Consider the following 19,178-nt stretch of genomic DNA (forward strand, 5'->3'; position numbering starts at 1 on the left):
ATTTTTTTAAGGTTTGACCAATTATCTTAATTCAAACTGGTCAAAAACGCATGCGTTTTTTCTCAATCTGAAAACACACTACTAAAATGCCCCAAAAACGCCATGTGTGTCACCACCCTTAGGGTGATGTCAGAGTTGGCGATTTGTCTGCACTTGCAAACGCAGACAAAGCCGTGCCCACTGGGGCGGGCCGCGGCCTAATCGCATTGGCGTTTCTATGGAAACGCCTGCGATCGGGAATGAGCCGTCAGTGTTTTGCGTTAATTTAATGTGAAACACCGGTGGCTCGTTCCCGATCGCAGGCGTTTCCATAGAAACGCTGAAGTGATCGGGCTGGGCCTGCCCCGGTGGGCGCGGATTTGTCTGCGTTTGCAAGCGCAGACAAAGCGCCACGTCTGACATCACCCTTAAGGTCGGTGGCAGCCATCTTTGATTTCTGTGTGAGATCGTGCAGATGAGATTTCTGTGTCTTGTGCCTGTAGCCATGGCCCCTGCAGTCCTAACATGGAGCTCACAGACACACAGATTCACTTCCTGGCAGGAGATTGTGAGTAGAGACAAGTCACAAACTACAAGGAGATAAGTGATGTGGGGGAAGGGGAATGCAGGCACATATCTGTGAGAACACAGATGTAGCAGTGCTGTGTGTGTAATCTAATGGATCTTATGCATCTCTGATCTGTCTCATCTCTCTCTATGGGGGAGATTTATCATTAGGCAGCATTATTAGCAGTTGTCTATGTGTTAGACTGGCAGGTTTCCAACAGTCGGTTTTTTGCAAAAGTTTGTGACAATTATACGCCAAGAAGCTGCATAGGACTAATGATAAATCTCCCCCAATGTGTGTGTTAGCACAATGTCAGAAGCCAAATGAAACTTATAATCTAACCACATTGTCACCCCACAAAACTAGATGGGTCATAATGTGTCTCCTTAGAGAGGCCCCGCCCCCACACCCTGGGATTTTGCACTGAGTAGCCTAGGGAGTGATAGGAGCTAAAACAGCAATAAAACTGAGTAAAATTGTAAAGTAACGGGTTTAAATGATCTTTATTGTGTCAACATCACTGGGAAATTGAAAATGGGGGAATTTTCTTTTGTGGGAAAAGCCCTTTAAGTGTTTTATCTCTCTGGTTACTTTTGGGTAATAACATACAGGACTGCAACGCTGCTGCTAAAAAAATAATCTGCAGAATTTCTGTGGGGACCATGCAACTCATAAATAATAACCAATTTGAAATGTTCTATTAATTTTAAATTTATTTTTTGAAACATTACGTGCCAGCAGGTGGTGCCAGCGCTAGTGGCGGGAGATGGAGGCGCAGGCAGTGCAGTTACCACAGGTCTCTGCCGCCCATCTTCCCTTCTGTAAGGGGTTAACGTCTCACTTCCGGGTCATGTATATAAATGCACACAGCAGAGTCATCAGGGTTTATGAGGAGATCGCCATGAGAACCGTGCAGTCCGTCACACACCCAGTGCCCTACATTCAGAGCCTGAACACCGCCCGCATCTCACAGCGCCAGACTGCCATGTTACCTGTACCAAGCGCTCACCTGAGCAGCCCCACCCACTAACCCTCCGCGTCATCACACGTCATCCATCGGTTCCCCACACGCTCCGCCCCCTGTCGCCTAACGGTTACGTGCGCTCAGGACTGTTTATCCCCTTCATTTCCTTTCATAAAACAATTTTTTAAAAAAAAGTCATAGAGACGATAAGCAGGGCTAGAACGTCTGTAGTGAGTGGACGGGCGCCACCCGGCGGGGGATTAGCGCGCTAAACCGCTTCCTCAGAATATGACTTGTCGCAATGACGTGTGACGGCCCGGGGACACGCCCCTTACACGCAGCCAATCCGCGCAGCGTTTGCCCGGGGTTTGGCGGTTACGCTGTGGAAGGAGGTGACCGGGGAGCTGCGCTCTGTGGCTGGATATCAAGGAAGGAGACGGCACAACGAGCTGGAGAGTACACCCGCTCCTACACCCTCCATCGGCCGCCCGGTGCGGTGTGTGACCCGCGGGAACAGGCCGGACACTGACACCCTCCCCTGAGGCTGGAGCCGCTGCATGCGGGGGGAGGAGGCAGCCTGACACCCAGCAACGCGCTGCGCACCATGGTGTTCCTCAAGCTGCGGGAGCAGGTGAGAGGCGGCCCAGGTCACCCGGAGCCCATGCGTCTCCTGTGGGTGATGCTGCAGGGGGGGGGGTCTATAGCAGAACATTGCATGAGCTCTTATGTTATGGCTGCTACAATCCATGTGTCATTCATGTCTGGTGTGACAGGTGTGCACAGGGCTGTACAAGTGTCACCAACAAATATGGCATCCATTGCTATAGGGGGGCATGGCTCAATAACCTGGATCATGCTTTTCCCAGTGCCACTGCATGGCCAGTGGTGCCCATGTCACCGTATAATGTGTCTTCTAGGCCCAGGTATCATCACTGATATGTCATGGGTAATGCCATCTCTGAATATAGATTTGATGGGTGCTACTTGCTCGTCTATGATGGTTCAGGAGAAATGTCAGCACCTGAAGTCATTACAGAGAGACAAACTCATGGAACGAGGTATAAATTATTATACATTGCGCCATCTTTCATAGATCCTTCGTGTTGTTGGCATGGAAGCACACGTCACACCTCCTGCTGGGTCAGCAAGTGCTTATAGTAAACCTTCTCTTATAACTCAGTGATGTGCCGTTCCTCTTAGATATTTAGAATTGACAACTGGGTCTTACTAGTTGGGGGTTTGTCATTGTACAATCATCCCTGACTTTGTGAGAGTTGTCATTCTTAAATATTTTGGAAGTATAAGAGAGTTATAGCAGTAAGCTGAGATATAAGGAGATGGTCAATTCTACAGGAAATATAGGTGGGTACTAAAGCGGAGATGCCAGGAGGTGTAACAGGTCCTTAGTCCTATTTTCATTATTTTAGGGGAGCTTATAGAAGATAAAGATGAATATATTCTCTGCCTCTATGAATCCATTTAAAAGCTCCGTGTGATTTGTCACCTAAAAAATAAATTAACATTTGTCATACTGAAGATGTGTAGCTTTGCCCTTTTGTGTAATGGGCATTTTTGGAAACTTCTCCTGCTTGTACAGTTACTTTACCTTCAGTGCTTGTGGGTATCCAGGGAGTATATATAGAGGGGAGTGTATCCACTGGCAATGTTGGCACAACCTCAGATGACTAGTGAGACAATCTCACATTTATTTTGGGCCAATGTGAGAAGGCCAGAATTAGCCGAGTCTGATGAATACATGGATGCGACGTCACTGTGCCCGACTGTACGGGCGAATAGTCTTAGTGTTTATGACACCTCTGTAGATATTATGTGTCGTGGCATCCAGATGATCTGGTTCCGGGTGCATACATTTCATTAAATTACTACCTGTTTGTTCTAGTTTTTGCTCGAGTTCATGCCTGTGCTGTGACAGGTACATTTCCGCTGAGTTAAGTCACTCGGTTTAAGTGTGAGCTCCATGCCAGTCCCTCACCTCCACCTCTGCTCTTTGTGCTTTACCTTGGGTTATTTTTAGCTTTTTCATTAGCAGTAGCATTTGGACTAGTTCCATATGTGATCTCCAAGTTTCAGATCTGGTTGTAATCCTTTACCAATGTGATGTCTCATTATAACATTTACAATGTGTGTTTGCTTGCTGCATCGGTAATGTAAGTCATTGTATGTGATGCAGCTCTTGGCAGGTGCGCCACAAGTCTTGATCTTTGATCTCCTGTGTTTTCATCCACAACCCTCATTCGATCCGCCTTGACATTAAGTCATCGACATGAAAGTCTTGTGTATAGTATCGTCTTTGAAGTGATATTATCCACCAATTTATATTTATGTATTAGTGTGTGGGTAAAGGGGTGTACCTTGAAAAGATAAAGTGACCTTGCAGCTTTAGAATTGGAACACAACACCTTCGGTTTTGAACAAATTTTAGATTTTTCTGTAAATTAACCACCAGATTTTCAGTTTTCTTTTATGTACACAGTCCAGAATAATTCTTTATAATTTTCCTCATGGGCATCGAAAGCATTTTAGGCCTCGTTTATGTTTTGCTACTCTGATACATTATGTAAGGTGAGGGAATTTCTATGCAGCTGATGTGATGTATAGTCTGATTATTTGTTACATGGTGATGCACACACACACATTTTTCTTCAGAAATTCTCTGCCTGTTTTTCATTCTGGTTCTGTAGTTGTTGTAAACGCATTGTATACTGTATACTCATGTTTGTGCTGTGACCCCTGCCAATTGCCAGAACAATGCGGCAGCAGCTCTAGGAAACGTTTTGCCACATTGTCTTCAGTTTCCTAATCAAGGCTTCCTCTGGGTGAGTGCATGGCCTGCCAGCATAGCTTACAGGGCACACAGTTGGTGTGGCATTTTCCTATAGCTGCCACTTTTTTCCTATCCATAGTCATGTGAACAACACCATTAAGAGACCTATTTGAGCAGTATGGTAGTATCATAGAAAGGTCAGCTATTTTTAATTTAAGATAATCTACTTAAAAAATATAAAGTTTGTATGTAAGAAAGCAGAAGTTAGACTAAGAGTGTTTTACACAATTATGGACAATTATGTTTCGTTGTATTGTCTGTTGTATGGTGAGTCAAGTTTAATGGTTGCAGTGCAGTTGCATTTTAAGCAATAAGTTGGCTCTGTGGTTAGAACTACAGCCTTGCAGCACTGGGGTCCTGGGTTTAAAGTGAACCTACCACTACATATCTACCTATAAAGGTAGATTGAGTGTTAAGGGCTAATCCTCACGTCCCCACAATCTTTGGATAACTTTTATTTTGTTAATATGTAAATTTTCTAAAGAGGCTACTGGGGTGTGGAGTAGCCAGAGCTGAGGCTACACGACGCAGCTACTCCACGCCCCAGTAGCCTCTTTAATCCTCCTACCAGAAATCTTCGGCGGGTAGCTCCTTTTAGGAGTGCTCCCTCATCCACTGAGCCATGCGCAGAACAGCAGGCCTGCGGCTGTGCGTTCACTGCTCCGAGGCGGGAGCCACTGCACATGCGCAGACGAGCTGCGCATTGAAGATTTCTGGTAGTGTGAACAAAGAGGTTACTGGTGCGCCGTGTAGTCTCAGATCCAGCTACTCCACACCCCAGTAGCCTCTTTAGAAAATTTATGTATTGGCGAATAAAAGTTATCAAAAGATTGTGGGGACGTGAGGTTTAGCCCTTAAAAGGGCTATCCTCACATCCTATAGATGTACCTACCACACAATCTACCTTTATAGGTAGATATGTGATTGGTTGCCTCTAAGTTCCACCCAGGCCAACATCTTCTAAGAGTTAATACCTAAGAGTGGGTTGCCTCCGGGTCCTCTGTTTTTCTCCCACACTCCAAAACATACCAGTAGGTTGATTAGATTGTGAGCCCCATTGGGGAAAGGGAGCTCTGTGCAGCGCTGTGTAATCTGTGTGGGCTTTATAAATAAAGGAATTATTATTATTCTGTTGTATTTAGAAACATGCTTTTTGTGTCATAGGTAAGGACTTAAGAAAAATTGTGAGATATTAAAATGTAACTTTTATTAACACATTAAAATAAAGTGGGTACTTGTACATGTAGCGGTGAATTGAGTAGGATAATTCGCCTGCTACAAATGTAAAAGGATGTGTAGTTTGGTCACAGAATCTCTCCTTAGTGTGCAGAGCGTCACATTGCTGCTCAGTGTATTATGCAAGCGGCAGTCAAAATATGAGTTCAGACCTATGAGTTAACACCTGACGCATTTATGCTCATCACAGGTGTAAAAACAAACATATGTCCCATCTAACCATCAGCCCAAATACACACAGCCCATCGCCCCCCTAGAAACTGCAGCCATCCAACTATGTAGATCTGTATTTGGATGGAGGACTGAGCTATCTGACGTGCAGCATGGCCTCCAGCACTAGTGTGACTGGCTCCTCATAGTGAGATACAGTGAGGCTGTGATTGTATGTCTCAGAGGAGCAATGCACTCAATAACCGTTTTAGGGTGATCCCAGATCTCACAATATTTTGACTACTGATTGCAGAATCTACTGAGCGGAAATGTGATGGTCTGCACACTATGGAGAGGTTCTATGACCCCACCACACATCCTTTTACATTTGTAGCAGGCAAACTGTTCTACTCGCATATAATATTCTGCTACATCTACAAGTGCCCACTATATTTTAATGCGTTCATAAAAGTTACATTTTAATAACGCTCCTTTAGCTCTATGTAAGGGATATTTACCAGATCTCCATTTTTCCTCACATCATACTTGAGACTTTGTGTACTAAGGAGCCAGATATACAAAGTGCAGATAAATATCCAGTTCCAGCCTATCTGTCTGTATGTCCAGTACATAAGCCCACAGAACCATAAGCTTGATGGGATCTGAAAGATGAGATTCTAATCTTTCAAAGAGAAACAGTCATACAAAAAAATACTTCCAAAATAAATACTTCATTAAAAACTAAAGTGTTGCCCTTATCCCTAAATGTTTCATCTTGGCTGCAATCTTCCACAAATCAGTTTGTTTAAAATTACATGCAACTCACCTGATGCAAGTCCATCACACTGCTTGAGTCCATTGAGAACTCGGGTTACTGCATTACCCTGCCTCCTGATTGACAGGTCTCACTGCTACCGAACATGTTGCTATATGGAACATTGAGGGAGAGCTCTGTTACATCATTGGCTACTTGATGTCATGTGACCAGGGTGACGTAATCTAAGGTCATGTTACACGTGCGCAGTCTACCCCATGTTCTGTATGTATTTGATTACATGAAGTCACAGCAGCCTCAATGGGGGATGGGGAGGAGAAGAAGTCAATTGACGCTGCTGTGATCGTACCATGATACTGCCATGTGAATTGATACATACATGGGGTAGACGTTGCATATGTAACTGGCAAAGGACCTTGTATGACATCATCCTGGTCACATGGCATACTGGGAAGAGACATTGGGCTGTGTAGGTCGAAGGGGCTAATCGAGCAGTAAACGCCCCTTCTTATGCGATGTAATATAAGATAAAGTTGATTTATGGGCATTTAAGGGAAACTATTTTTGGCTAAAAGAAGGATGGAGAAGGTTAGTTAATCGGGTTCTTACAGGAGTCTGACACTAGTTGCATTTGTGAAAATATGGTGATGGGTTCCCTTAAGAACCCATCTATTTACTATAGAACCCTTTTAAATAGCTACAAGAAAAAGTGTAGTTTTTAAAACATTGTGGCAATGGAAAGCAACAAATTGGTTAAAGAACATCTACCAACGCGCCCCCCCCCCCCAAAAAAAAAAAAAAAAATTCAAAAATCTGTGGATAGGGATAGACATGTGGATAATCTGTGGATAAATAAACATGCAAATTTTGTACAACCCCTCTAAGACTGTCACCTTTTAATATTCAACTATCCTGGTGTAGAATCAGGTGAAGTGGAGAATGTAAGGTAGAGTGCCTGGCGGAAGGTGTTATCTGCATGTTGTAGTATAGAAGTGCCAGATGAGCCATGGGGGAATCGGGAGACCTCTTGCCCTTCCATTGATGCCATGTGATACATTCCAGATTAGTTGTATATTTGGGTATTTTTTGCAGGTGGCAGATTTATTGAAAGTCTCTTCTCATCAGGTGAGTAGGATTGATCCTATAGCACATCTGTTCTGTGAAGAATGGGTGACCACTAACTTTGTGGTTCAGATCAGGAGATAAAAGCTCTAAACGTGATAACGTTGTTGCATTTCAATGCGGCATTAGAACAGCCTGGTGCATTAATGAAAATTCCAGGTTTCCCTGGTATGGCGCTAAGCTTCTATTTATCGTGTGGTTGCGGTTCTTCATGTTCCATATCTAATGAAGGCCATATGTGACACATGGTTGCCACACTATGATCCTCTCTGTGACACTCCAAACCACAATAAAAAGTTACGTTCCTGGGATTCTACAGGAAGAAGAATGGAAATGATTTGTTGTTGACCGTAAATTACTGATCCATAATATTTATTGGAGAGATTAAGCAACTAGATGTGAAAAGCTATTGACAAACAAATGGGGTGTGTTTTATGGCAAGTCTGCCTTGGGCTATATTCAGACAAACGTATGGGCATGTATATACGAACAACGTATATATGGTCCCCCACAGACGGCACACAATGCGAGTAAATCTCATCACATTCGCTTGTGGGCAATAGGCCTAACTTAATAAGTTATATACACGGCCCCTAGCCCGCCGCCTTATGAATACGCCGGGCTGTGCTCCAAACGGTTCAGATAAAGCTAGCAGTGTAAGTAGCGCTCAGAGCTACTTACTTTAGTAAGCAGCTACTTGTGCTTTTACTATGGGTGACGGGTCCTCTTTATGCAATAAAAAAAATAAATTATTTAAGATATTTGTGTCATTTTTCACCACCTCCAGGAACCCCATTTCTTTGTATACTTGAATAGGCGCTGCTTCACTGATTCTAGAGTAGGTGTCATTTTCTATCTGTGTAATCAGTGTCATTATTCTCGGATCTCTACAGTCATATGGGTGGAGCCAAACTGCTATTGATCAAATATTGGGTACTGAATGCAAGATGTGGTGTTCTACGCTGTTGCAGACAGCTTGGGACTGCCCACGGCTGAAAATACTGACAACGATTGGAAGAGGAAATTCCAACTACTCAGGCAATTAGTGGAACAATGTCTATTAAAAGGTACAAAGAGTTGCAGTTGGTGAAAGTGGCAGGAAGTAGTCTTTAAAACGTCTGTTTTTCCCTATAGTTCAGATGGGGATAGTAAGCATTACGGAGTACAGGGTCCTGTTCTCATTAAAGGGTAGAGCAACAGGAGGAGCATATACCCTACTGCTCCATTAATTAGTATGAGAGTGTCAAAAATTGTTGGGCGCAACGCGCAGCTACCTCCTGCCCTGTCTAGTGATGCTTTCTCCAGATTGTTGGGGGTCCTTTTCTCATGATTGGTTTGACCAAAGCAGTTACACCCTCGGCAATTAGCTTGTTATTTCTATCATGTGGCTAGAGGATAACTTTCAAACTTAACTCAACCCCTTTTAGGAGCTTCCTTGAAATTTACACTGATGGCCTATCTGCAGGAGACAAACTGATGATACAGCTTGTGGTCACTACACGGAGCATGAAGCCCACTGCTTTCATTGACTCTCGTGATAGGGATGTAATATTACCACTGTACAAGGCATTGGTTCGGCCTCACCTGAAATATGCTTTCCAGTTCTGAGCTCCGCTCCATAAAAAGGAGGCCCTGGAGCTGGAGAGGGTTCAACGTAGAGCCACAAAAATGATAAGGGGTATGGAGGGTCTTAGTTATGAGGAAAGATTAAAACAACTAGATTTATTTAGTATGGAAAAGTGACGACTACGAGGGGACATGATTAATTTATATAAATATATGAATGGTCCATACAAAAAATATGGTGGTAAGTTGTGATTAAATCAAAAGACAAGGGGGCACTTTCTCCGTCTAGGGAAATCAAAGTTTAATCACCAGAGGCGACAGGGCTTTTTTACTATGAGAACTGTCAATCTGTGGAATAGCCTGCCTGAGGCGCTGGTCACAGCAGGGACAGCAGAGAGCTTCAAGAAAAGCCTAGATGCCTTTTTACACCTAAATACCATTGATGGTTATGTCATATAGAATTGTTTCCCCTAAATCCCTTGGACATGTCTTTTTCAACCGTTTAAACTATGATTTCTTGACAATTTAATGGGCCTTCCAGAGGAATGGTAAATATAAGTGCTCCTCACCTTCACCAATCCCTTATGCTTATTGGTCCCTGTTGCTTTCTATGTGATTAAATACAGGAAGTTAATTCTCAGCCAACCAGTTGCCTCAGCGATGACCCACTTCCTTTGCGGCTCGATCATTGGTGGAAGTTGAGTTTCATAGTTATTTTCTTCTGTCCTATTTAACAGTATACAAAGTAATTTTCTTTGCCCTGGCAAACCCATTTAATGTTGCGTAAGCTGCAAGATCTCAACAAGTTTATATAAATAGCTTTACTGTGGGAATCCAGGCAAATTGTTCTATAACTACTGTCTTCCTGAACACAGAATGTGGACATCTGTATCCAAAATGTTAAGATTGGCTCATCTTCTTTCTATTAAAGTTTCAGCATTCTCGTTGGTAATAAAAAAAACTGTCTGCAATAACAATTTAATATTGTGAATTAGGTCTAAATTTATGTCACTAAAAATTAATAAGTTTACCTTTAAAGGGACAGTTCGGGCTTGGCAAAATCAAGATAACCAGCCTGGGAAGACTGTAAAAACAAATCTACAAGTTATACTTGCCTATTCCGTTGCTCCCATTGTCCTGCTGTGTTTACAGAGGCAGGGCTTGTTCACCTGTTCAGTGCCGTACCTGGCATATACAGGCAGTTTCTGGATTACAAACAAGATATTTTCCATAGATTTGGGGGCTGAGAGCTGAGCAGTCTGCAGGACAGATAAGTCACATGTTGTTTTTTGAGATGCATTCAAACCAAAGACCAACCACTAGAACTACACAGAGGATTCTGTCAGGTAAGTTAAACACACAATTCTATGGTAATGCAAATGCTTAGAGAAAGCAGAAAGGTAGATGTGTAATGCAGCTGTAATGGGCTTCTGCAAGCCGCCTTTAGTGAAAATGTGGTCCCTGGTGAGAGGTTCCCTTTAAGGAATGAGGGCCTAGGAGACTGAGACATGGACCATTGTAGCAACCTGAGCTGTTACTATAGGCAACTCTACGCTGTAAGAAAGTCTAAGAGAACAAAACGGACATAGTCAATGCATTTTCAAAGGGGGCACTGTATTTCCCCCTGCCATGTTGGTCAGAATACAGACTGTAATTTAAAGCAAATTTACCATTTGTTATGCATTGTGAACCCAACATACCTTGAGAATTCTGTAGCAACACTGATGCAGAAACATATCTTGTTTAATCTTTGAGCTCAGTGTTTTTGCTCAAAAAACAATTATTAAATTCAGGACCTTGGGAACACTGGGTGCACTGGCCAATAGCCGGTGATGAACTTCAACCCTTGATGATCCCTTCTTTAAACTGTTGTACAGATTAGATTTTGGCCGGGAGCTTGGGGTGATGTAAAATAACCACTGGTTTACGTTGACATGTAAACATTGCATTGTACCTTGATGTATAGATTTCTCTTTGTATCTATTGTTGAACATACATCATTTCTCTGTCCTTTTCACATAATTGTTTCCCTATCCTGATGTTTTTAAACGTATGATAAATTGGCGTAAACCCATAAACAATGTATAAACTGGGGTGTAGCAATGTATCTGTATGTGATACGTATGGTTTTTGGAAACATACTTTGGGGGGTATGATAGAGCTCCGGTGAAACCAGTGAACTAACCGGTCTGCCGATGTTATTCATTGGGGACAAGTTGTACCTCTGGACACCTTTGCACACAAGACGACACTAGATATAATACTTCAAATTTTTCTGATCATAAAACAAACACAGAACTATTTCAATGCGGGTCGTTTGTTACCACTGAAAATAAGGACTTGGTTAAAGGAATGTAAACATTTTAAAACATTCCATGTATTTTACTTTTAACCCTTTTCTGACATACTGTAAAGAAGTACTCCCGGCCACCTGCTTTATTTTCGATGAGACTATATCTTCAGCATGTTATTGCAGATTGACCAAGGTTTTCCTCTCCTCAGCTGCCTGCACATGAGTCAGTTTTGTGCTTTTATTCTGCCCTGCCATAACCAAGGCCCATTAGAGGATACATATCAATGTTAGGCTGGGTCCACATTACAATTTGTGCCATTTTAAGGACACGGGGGGGGGGGGGGGGGGCATTCTGACGTGTCCTTGCAACGTATGGCAAAGATTTATCCCACTATATGCCTGTACTGTGGAATACATCGCCTGGGGGCACCTCCTGCCCCCTAAATGTGCAAGGATTGTACAAAGGCCGCATCCTGCAATTGGAATTTTTTTAAAAATTGGTTTATTAATCTCTTGTATAACATTATTATGACTTCGTGTTAGAAAGCATGGCTTTAAGGCCTTCTCTTTGTTAGCCCTGCAGTCTTCTATCAAACTTATTACCTAACAGTATGTTGCCATAAAGTGGGGTGCTGTCATTACGCCTGTTTTGCTGTGTGTGTTGGGTTGAAAGTAAAGGAAAAGTATAAATGATATTTTTGGGGCAGGTTTTTAAGCAGAATCCTCCTTTGCTATGCTACAACAGTAAATTGTTGTGGGTTATCTGCTAGTTTTTGTTGTAGGAGCAAACGAGTTCGAAACTATGTGACCCCGGCCTTTGGTTATTTGCTGTTTGCTCCCAGGTTGGTTTTGGCCCTATAACGTGAAACTCTTTTAATACATTCTGGATGCTTCTACCTTCTGCTCTGCATTTTCATTCCTGCAAGTTTATGATTTTGAGATTGACCAAGGTGAAGTGTTCTCGGCAGCGTTGGTTAATGGGTAATCCAGGATGAGTGGAAAACTTCTGGCGCGGGGTGTAGCTGCCTTTCAGTAGAAAGTATTGCTGAAGTGCTCACATTAGCCGTAGAGGCCTTGTGGGAATAGACGTTGTTGCACTGCAGATCTTTGCACATATTGTTATATTTGGAAGGCAGTTGTGATGGCCTTTTCATGAACTTCACTTTCTTTTGAGATTTGCAGCCCGATCTATCCTTAAAATAGCCATGTTTTTCATATCTGCACATTTTTACCGTTGAGAGTCAAATAGCTGAACCGCATGGAAGTGGCTTTATGTCTTTACTGCCGGAGAAAGTAATTTCAGCATCAAATCATTATAACGGATGATGTCAGTGTTGGGGCCCCTTTCACACATTGTTTTTTCAGTCATGTATTTGTAAGTGCTGTGTTTAGCCGAATATACATGACAATTTTAACCATATTGGTTGGCAAATGATTTTACTAGCTTGTTCAACCCCCAAATTCCTGGACACTACAAATATATACGGCAGCATATCCATATGTATTTTAAACTTTCCCATAGACTTCTATTGGGGTGTATGGAGTAGAAATACTAGAGAAGATAGGATGTGTTTTTTGTTTTTTAAAATGTCTCTGTACGGTACGCTGTGGTGGACCATATTGCCCAGTGTAGTGAATGTGGCCGCATTAAAGTGGTACTTCATGGGTAGCACACAGCCGTTTTAATACATTCGTGTGAAGAACATAATAACTTTGAAAGAATACTGAGTACAACTCGTACTAGTGTACTGTTTATTTTTGCATCTCCTTTAGTCTGCATGTACATGACATCTGTGTAATATCAGACCACAAACAATGGACCTAAGGTCATTGTGTCATTGGCATGTGAGTTCCGCGGACTTTCCGTAGATGTTATAAAATGACTGCCCTTTGCTCATGCACAGGCCATATGTACATGCCCATAGAAATACATGGGGCCATGTGCTTGACCTTTTAACAACAGCTAGCATATGATCAAAGTGGATTTTGACACTGATACTGCCTCAGAAAATGTGGTAAATTCTGCCACGTTGACATCCTCTTAACCCCTTCCCAATGCATGCCGTAATAGTACGGCGCACATCGGGTGCGGGTACATGGAGAGGGCTCAGCAAAAACTTACCACAGACTTGCTAGTAACAGCCTGGCGGCTTCAAAAAGATGGTGGCTCATGGGCGCCACCATCCTGGTGACGATCGCTGCTCCCTGTGACGTCATCGTAGAGCTGCGATCGATCGCCATGACAGCCTTAGGTCTTCCGAAGACCCGAGGCTATCTCGTTTTAACCCATTCAATACATTGTGCAATTTGCACGTTTTAATGAATGAGGTAGAAAATCCCCATATACCGCCATACTGTATTAGGATCGATCAGACAACCTAGGGCTAAAGTAAAAATGTAAAAAATTAGAATTAAAAAAAACCAAATTCAAATCAAACGCCCCCCCCCCCCTTTTTCCTAGAACTTACAGTTCCTAAACAGTAACAATCATAAACACTTTGGGTATTGCCGTGTCTGAAAATGGCCTCTCTATCAAAATAAAATAACGGCTTTTCACTGCACTTAACCCTGTTATGGAAAATGGCGCCCAAATTTGAAAATGGCACTTGTTTGCCATTTTGAAAAATATAAAAAAAAAAATCAAATGGTGATCAAAAGGTTGTGCAGTCCTAAAAATGGTAGCATCGAAAACCTTATCAAAAGTCACACAAAATGACACCTCCCACAGCCCCGTACACTGAAGTATTAAATAGTTATTAGCTCCAGAAGATGTCAAAATAAAAAAAATTGTAAGAGTTTTTAATTTTTGGAAATTTATTATAAAACTTATACAAATTTGGATATCTCCATGATCATACCGACCCAAAGAATAAAGTAGATGTGTTACTTGGGGCGCACAGTGAAATCCGTAAAATCCAAGCAAACAAGGAAACGACACAAATGCGGTTTTCACCATTTTCACTGCAATTGGAATATTTTTTTCCGATTGGCCATCCAAGATGGTAAGTTAGGTGCCACAGTTGGGATTCGACCGCAGCAAGTAACAGGCTAACAGCCACAATCAGTGCCAGCTTTGTATCAGCCCTTGTGATGGGAACAGTGCTTGGGAAGAGCATGGACTAGAGAAGTAATTTAGACTGCTCCAGAATTGAAGGAAATATGCCATTTGAAGGTATCAAAGACTTGGGAAAAGTTCTTGGAAACAATGTGGACAGAAGGATACCATCTTTAAAATTTATCTTGGGTTGAGAAGAGGCATGGGACATGTGGAGGAGTAATAGGGGTGTTCCCTGCTAAGCTTATCCTCCCATCTGATTAAAGGGTGATATAACATCAAGTTGATTTATGGAGGTGTAAGGGTGCTGTCACACGTGACACATGCCCACGGCCGATTACATGTGGGTTTGTATGCCGTAGGCCACCTCGGTGCGTTTCGATTCCATTACATAACGGAATGAAAACGCCAATTTGTGACAGCACCCTTGGGGAAATAATTTTTAGCAAACAGAAGGGTGTCCGTTAAAAGGACTCTATTGGAATATGTCACTAGCGTTTTTTTTTTTGTTTTTTTTTAAACGCACACATTTTATTCTCTCTCATATCCTGAAGGCTACGATATAGTAGTGGTGATTTAGTATGAGAGGTCAACTTGTATGACTTCTCTTGCCAAAACTAACATTTTCGGAGCGTGCTATTGTTTAGTTTTCATTTAAGCAACTATTATGGCAACGATTCAAATCTCCCCTTTTTTATCTTTCGAAAACAATAGGAAGTGTCCATGTTAGAATGAGAATCCCGATCCAAAAAAGTTTTCAAATGGATGGTTAGTTCCTGATATTTCGGCTTTTTAACTTCTGCAAATTAGTCATTTTACCTCTGGGATTGCCGCCAGTCCTTTACTTGGGTATTTCCATTTGAGAAAGTGAATTGGATATTACTATAATCAACCATCGCTTTGATTGGTTGGGGTTTCCCAATGATTTTTAGAATCAAGACTTGTACAAACCTAATATTTTGGCCCCTTTGTTCCAAGTCTTTGACCTCCTGGATTGGTACACATACTGGTGATTTACAAACTTCCTGGTGAAGGACTTGATTACAAGACACATAATCACTTTTATTAGATTAGAATAACCTTATAATACAAAATTCCTAGGTGAGCAAAAAGGACCTGCAAAAAATATTACATGTCCTCGTCTCTGTTCCTGTCCCATGGTCCTTCAAAGGGGTTGTCCGCATTCAGCACTAATTGATATGGTTTGTGTGATGAAAGGTTATACATTTTTCCTTGCTGTTTCTATATCTCTGCTTGCTGCGATTCTTTAGGAAGTTTCATAATTTACTTCCTGTGGATAAACATCAGTCCAAGGTCATGTGATGTCACACAGGTGCATGGCTCATATCACCGAGGGTAATAAGAGCCATGCACCTGTGTTGCATCACATGACCAGGGACTGTTTTTTTATTTATCTGCAGGGATGTGTTGCAGGAACAGGGAAAGATGGGTATTTTTCCCCCCTTACACTCCTATGATATAGTGTTGTGTTCATATATGCAATCTGTTTATACAAATTAGTTTCACTGTATGTAATGTCTTTGTGCAGGGTTTAGTTTATCTGTAATGTAATTATTTGTTCTACTGCACTGGTTACATGACAATGATGTTTGTGCAATGGTTCTATGTGCAGGAGATGTCATGTTAAACAAAAATGCCGTCGTGTGTTTTGTAGTAGCGATGTTGAAGGGTGGTCTTCCTCCCTGACCTTATCTGTATGATGTCTTGAAGTCTCCTCAAGAAATACTTCCTGTTAGGCTTGTAGCTATGACATATCCTTTTCCTTGCGGTCTTTGACTCTTATTGTTTTTTAAATTTTTTTTTTTTTCCTCTTCATATTGTGCTGACGCAGTCCTGTTCTAAATATTCTCATATATGATCATGTATAATATTTTACCCATCTGTCAGATGTCGGGGATGAATCTACTGTGAATCCGGTTTTATAAATGGTAACATTTTCATACATTTTTAGTTTCTATTTAAATCTTAGATGATATTTTTGCAGATGCTATTTCTGGGTTTTCTGCATGACATTTTGCTACAACCTTTTGGAAACAAGATTTTTCACCCCTGTCGTATTGTAAAACTTTAATGGAAAGCTACATGTTTTATTGTGAACCAAACATTCCTTGAGAAAGCTGTAGTGACGCTGATGCGGAAACCTCTTGTTTAATCCCTGAACCGAGTGATTTAGCTAAAAAAAAATATATATATAAAATTCGGGATCTTGGGAAAGCTGTGTGCAAACTGGCTGCCGTACATAAACATGTTACACGTAGCTTCCTGAACTCTCCAGACATAACTAATAAACCTGAGTTTGATCACTAATACACAGCAGCTGGGGGAAGAAGCAGCGATTGGTTACCTCTGCCTGGCGGGGTCAGCACAGTGAATACTGGAGTAGTGCATAATTGGGGTCAGCGGAGAAGCACTGGAGGAGCCACAGGAGCGACAGAGCTGCATTTTCATCTTTTGTTTTTATAGACTATTATTAATATTATATATATTAATACTATAGACAGAGTAGAAGCCAAGTAAATTTTTAGTGCTAAAAAACTCGGCTTATACTTGAGTATATACAGTGTATTTTATTGCCTATTGTTGATCATTAGTAAAGTATTGATCCATTCATATTGTGTGTCCTGTTTTTCTCATTCAAGGCCTTATTGAATATAATTAAATCTAGATGTGTGTCCTGTTTTAATTATTATAATTATTTGAATTCTGTAGAGCGTCTTTGCAGGGATAAAAAAAAAAAAATCCCTTCCTTAAACCATTTTGGTGTTTCTGTAATGATATGCAAAGTTCCCTCTGTGATTTAGTCACACGCAGGAGTTTCAAGGCTTTATTTTTCTGAGCCTTGACTCATCCATGTTCTTAGTGCTTATATATATAACTGAGAGAAAGCGAAGTTGGTAATGTGAGGCTTCTTTGTCTGTCGAGTCATCTTTCCAATACTGCCTGATATATTTGCAGATGAGAATTAAGAGTTCTTGTCGTCTCTATATAACACATCTCTGGCACTAGGAGGTTTTTGGTAAATGGTATTTCTCACCCACCTTGCTCTTTGAGAGCTTAGCTGTGTCAGGGCTGCTGCAAGTTCTAGAAGTGATAGGGTGGCCTATGGTTTGGACTCCATTGGAAACCCTAGTGCTAAAGGACTATATTCAATCATATATTCTTTTCTTAATATTTGGCCAACGCGGGACTGTGTAGAGCTATTTTTTTTTTTTTTTTTTTTTTTTTTTTTTTAAGCCCAAGCTTTACCCCACTTGTAGAAATGCGCCTCACTCACCAGCCGAGTTTGATACGGGAGGGATACGATGCATGTGAATGGAGAATGGAGCCACAGTGAGCTGTGTGCACCGCTCGGTACACATGCCCGAGGGAGAGGGCTCACCGCGCAAGTGTAGTTTGCTGCAGTGAGCCAAAGTGATCAGGCCGTAGGAAGAATGGCACTCTGGTGACCGGTTCCTTTAAATCCTAAATAAGGGGTAGGTTATTATGGGTTAGAAAGCTTTAAAGGACATCTACCTCCAGGATGAAGGACTGTAAAGCAAGCACGCTGAGATACTGCTGTGTGCCCCCTCTGGCAGTGCCTGCTCTTCTTTAAGATTCTTATGCCCTTGTTTTTAAGAAAAAAAAGGCTTTAAAAATTATCCAAATCCAAGGTGCTCCAGGCTCCATTAGCACCCATGCAGCCTGGAGCCCATCAGGCTCATTTCATAATTATAAAAGCCTTTAATTAAGAAATTCTGCTTTGCATGCGGAGCCATTATTTCACAACTGTCATATCTCTGTTCTCTATGATATTTGTATCTGGCTGCCTCTGTACACACTAGATACTAAATAGGGATACAGGTCACTCCTTGGGAGCTACAGGTGCACAGTTAGGATGCCAGTCTTGGCGTTCCAATCAGATGATGCAATAAATGGTATTTATTCCTAAGAATATGATGTGCAATCTATCTATAGAATTTTTGACTCAACCTGTACAAGATATCAACCCAAATGTAAATCGGAGTATAGCAGAATACAGTAAACGGCAAAATATATCTAGTCTGTCATAAAACCCTTCTATGCTATTTTTTTTCAGTATATATGTAATAATGTGGCATATTGCAAACTTGATATAGAATATGTATTATAGATGATAGGTGCCAAGTGGGGACATATGCAATATAGTACCACATAGCCAATTTGTATAAAGCTCTATAAACTATTCGAGTGCTATAGCCGGACTCACCGGATTGCTGGAGGGTAGTAAGCAACGAGAATAATAATTCCTTGATTTATATAGTGCACACAGATTACACAGCACTGCACAGAGTTTGCCAAATCAGTCCCTGTCCCCAATGGGTCTCACAATCTAATCAACCTACCAGTATGTTTTGGAGTGTGGGAGGAAACCGGAGAACCAGGACGACACCAACACAAACACGGCCAGCCTGTGGCTACGTTGGGTAATGGCAATACATACTGCTTTACCTTAGACGCCGTCATCCAATGTAGCCACCGGCTGGTCTACTTTTTTGCTCTTTGCTTACTACCCTCCAACAATCTGAGTCCGGCTATAGCACTGGAATAATTTATATAGCTTTATATTGTTTTATACAACTTGGCTA

The 19,178-nt window shown here is 41.8% G+C and overlaps 1 protein-coding gene across 1 annotated transcript in view; it reads left to right on the forward strand.

Moving 5' to 3' along the window:
* Nucleotides 1–1,515: 1,515 nt before the first annotated feature.
* ANKRD28 (ankyrin repeat domain 28) overlaps nt 1,516–19,178 on the forward strand; it is a 98,819-nt gene continuing 81,156 nt past the window's right edge. Inside the window, exon 1 of the mRNA XM_072153687.1 lies at nt 1,516–2,142. Coding sequence (XP_072009788.1) covers nt 2,116–2,142 — 27 coding nt within the window. The 5' untranslated portion in view covers nt 1,516–2,115. The remainder of the gene's footprint in view (nt 2,143–19,178) is intronic.

The sequence above is a fragment of the Engystomops pustulosus genome, chromosome 5 (genome assembly GCF_040894005.1).
Source record: "Engystomops pustulosus chromosome 5, aEngPut4.maternal, whole genome shotgun sequence".
Classification (NCBI taxonomy): Eukaryota; Metazoa; Chordata; class Amphibia; order Anura; family Leptodactylidae; genus Engystomops; species Engystomops pustulosus.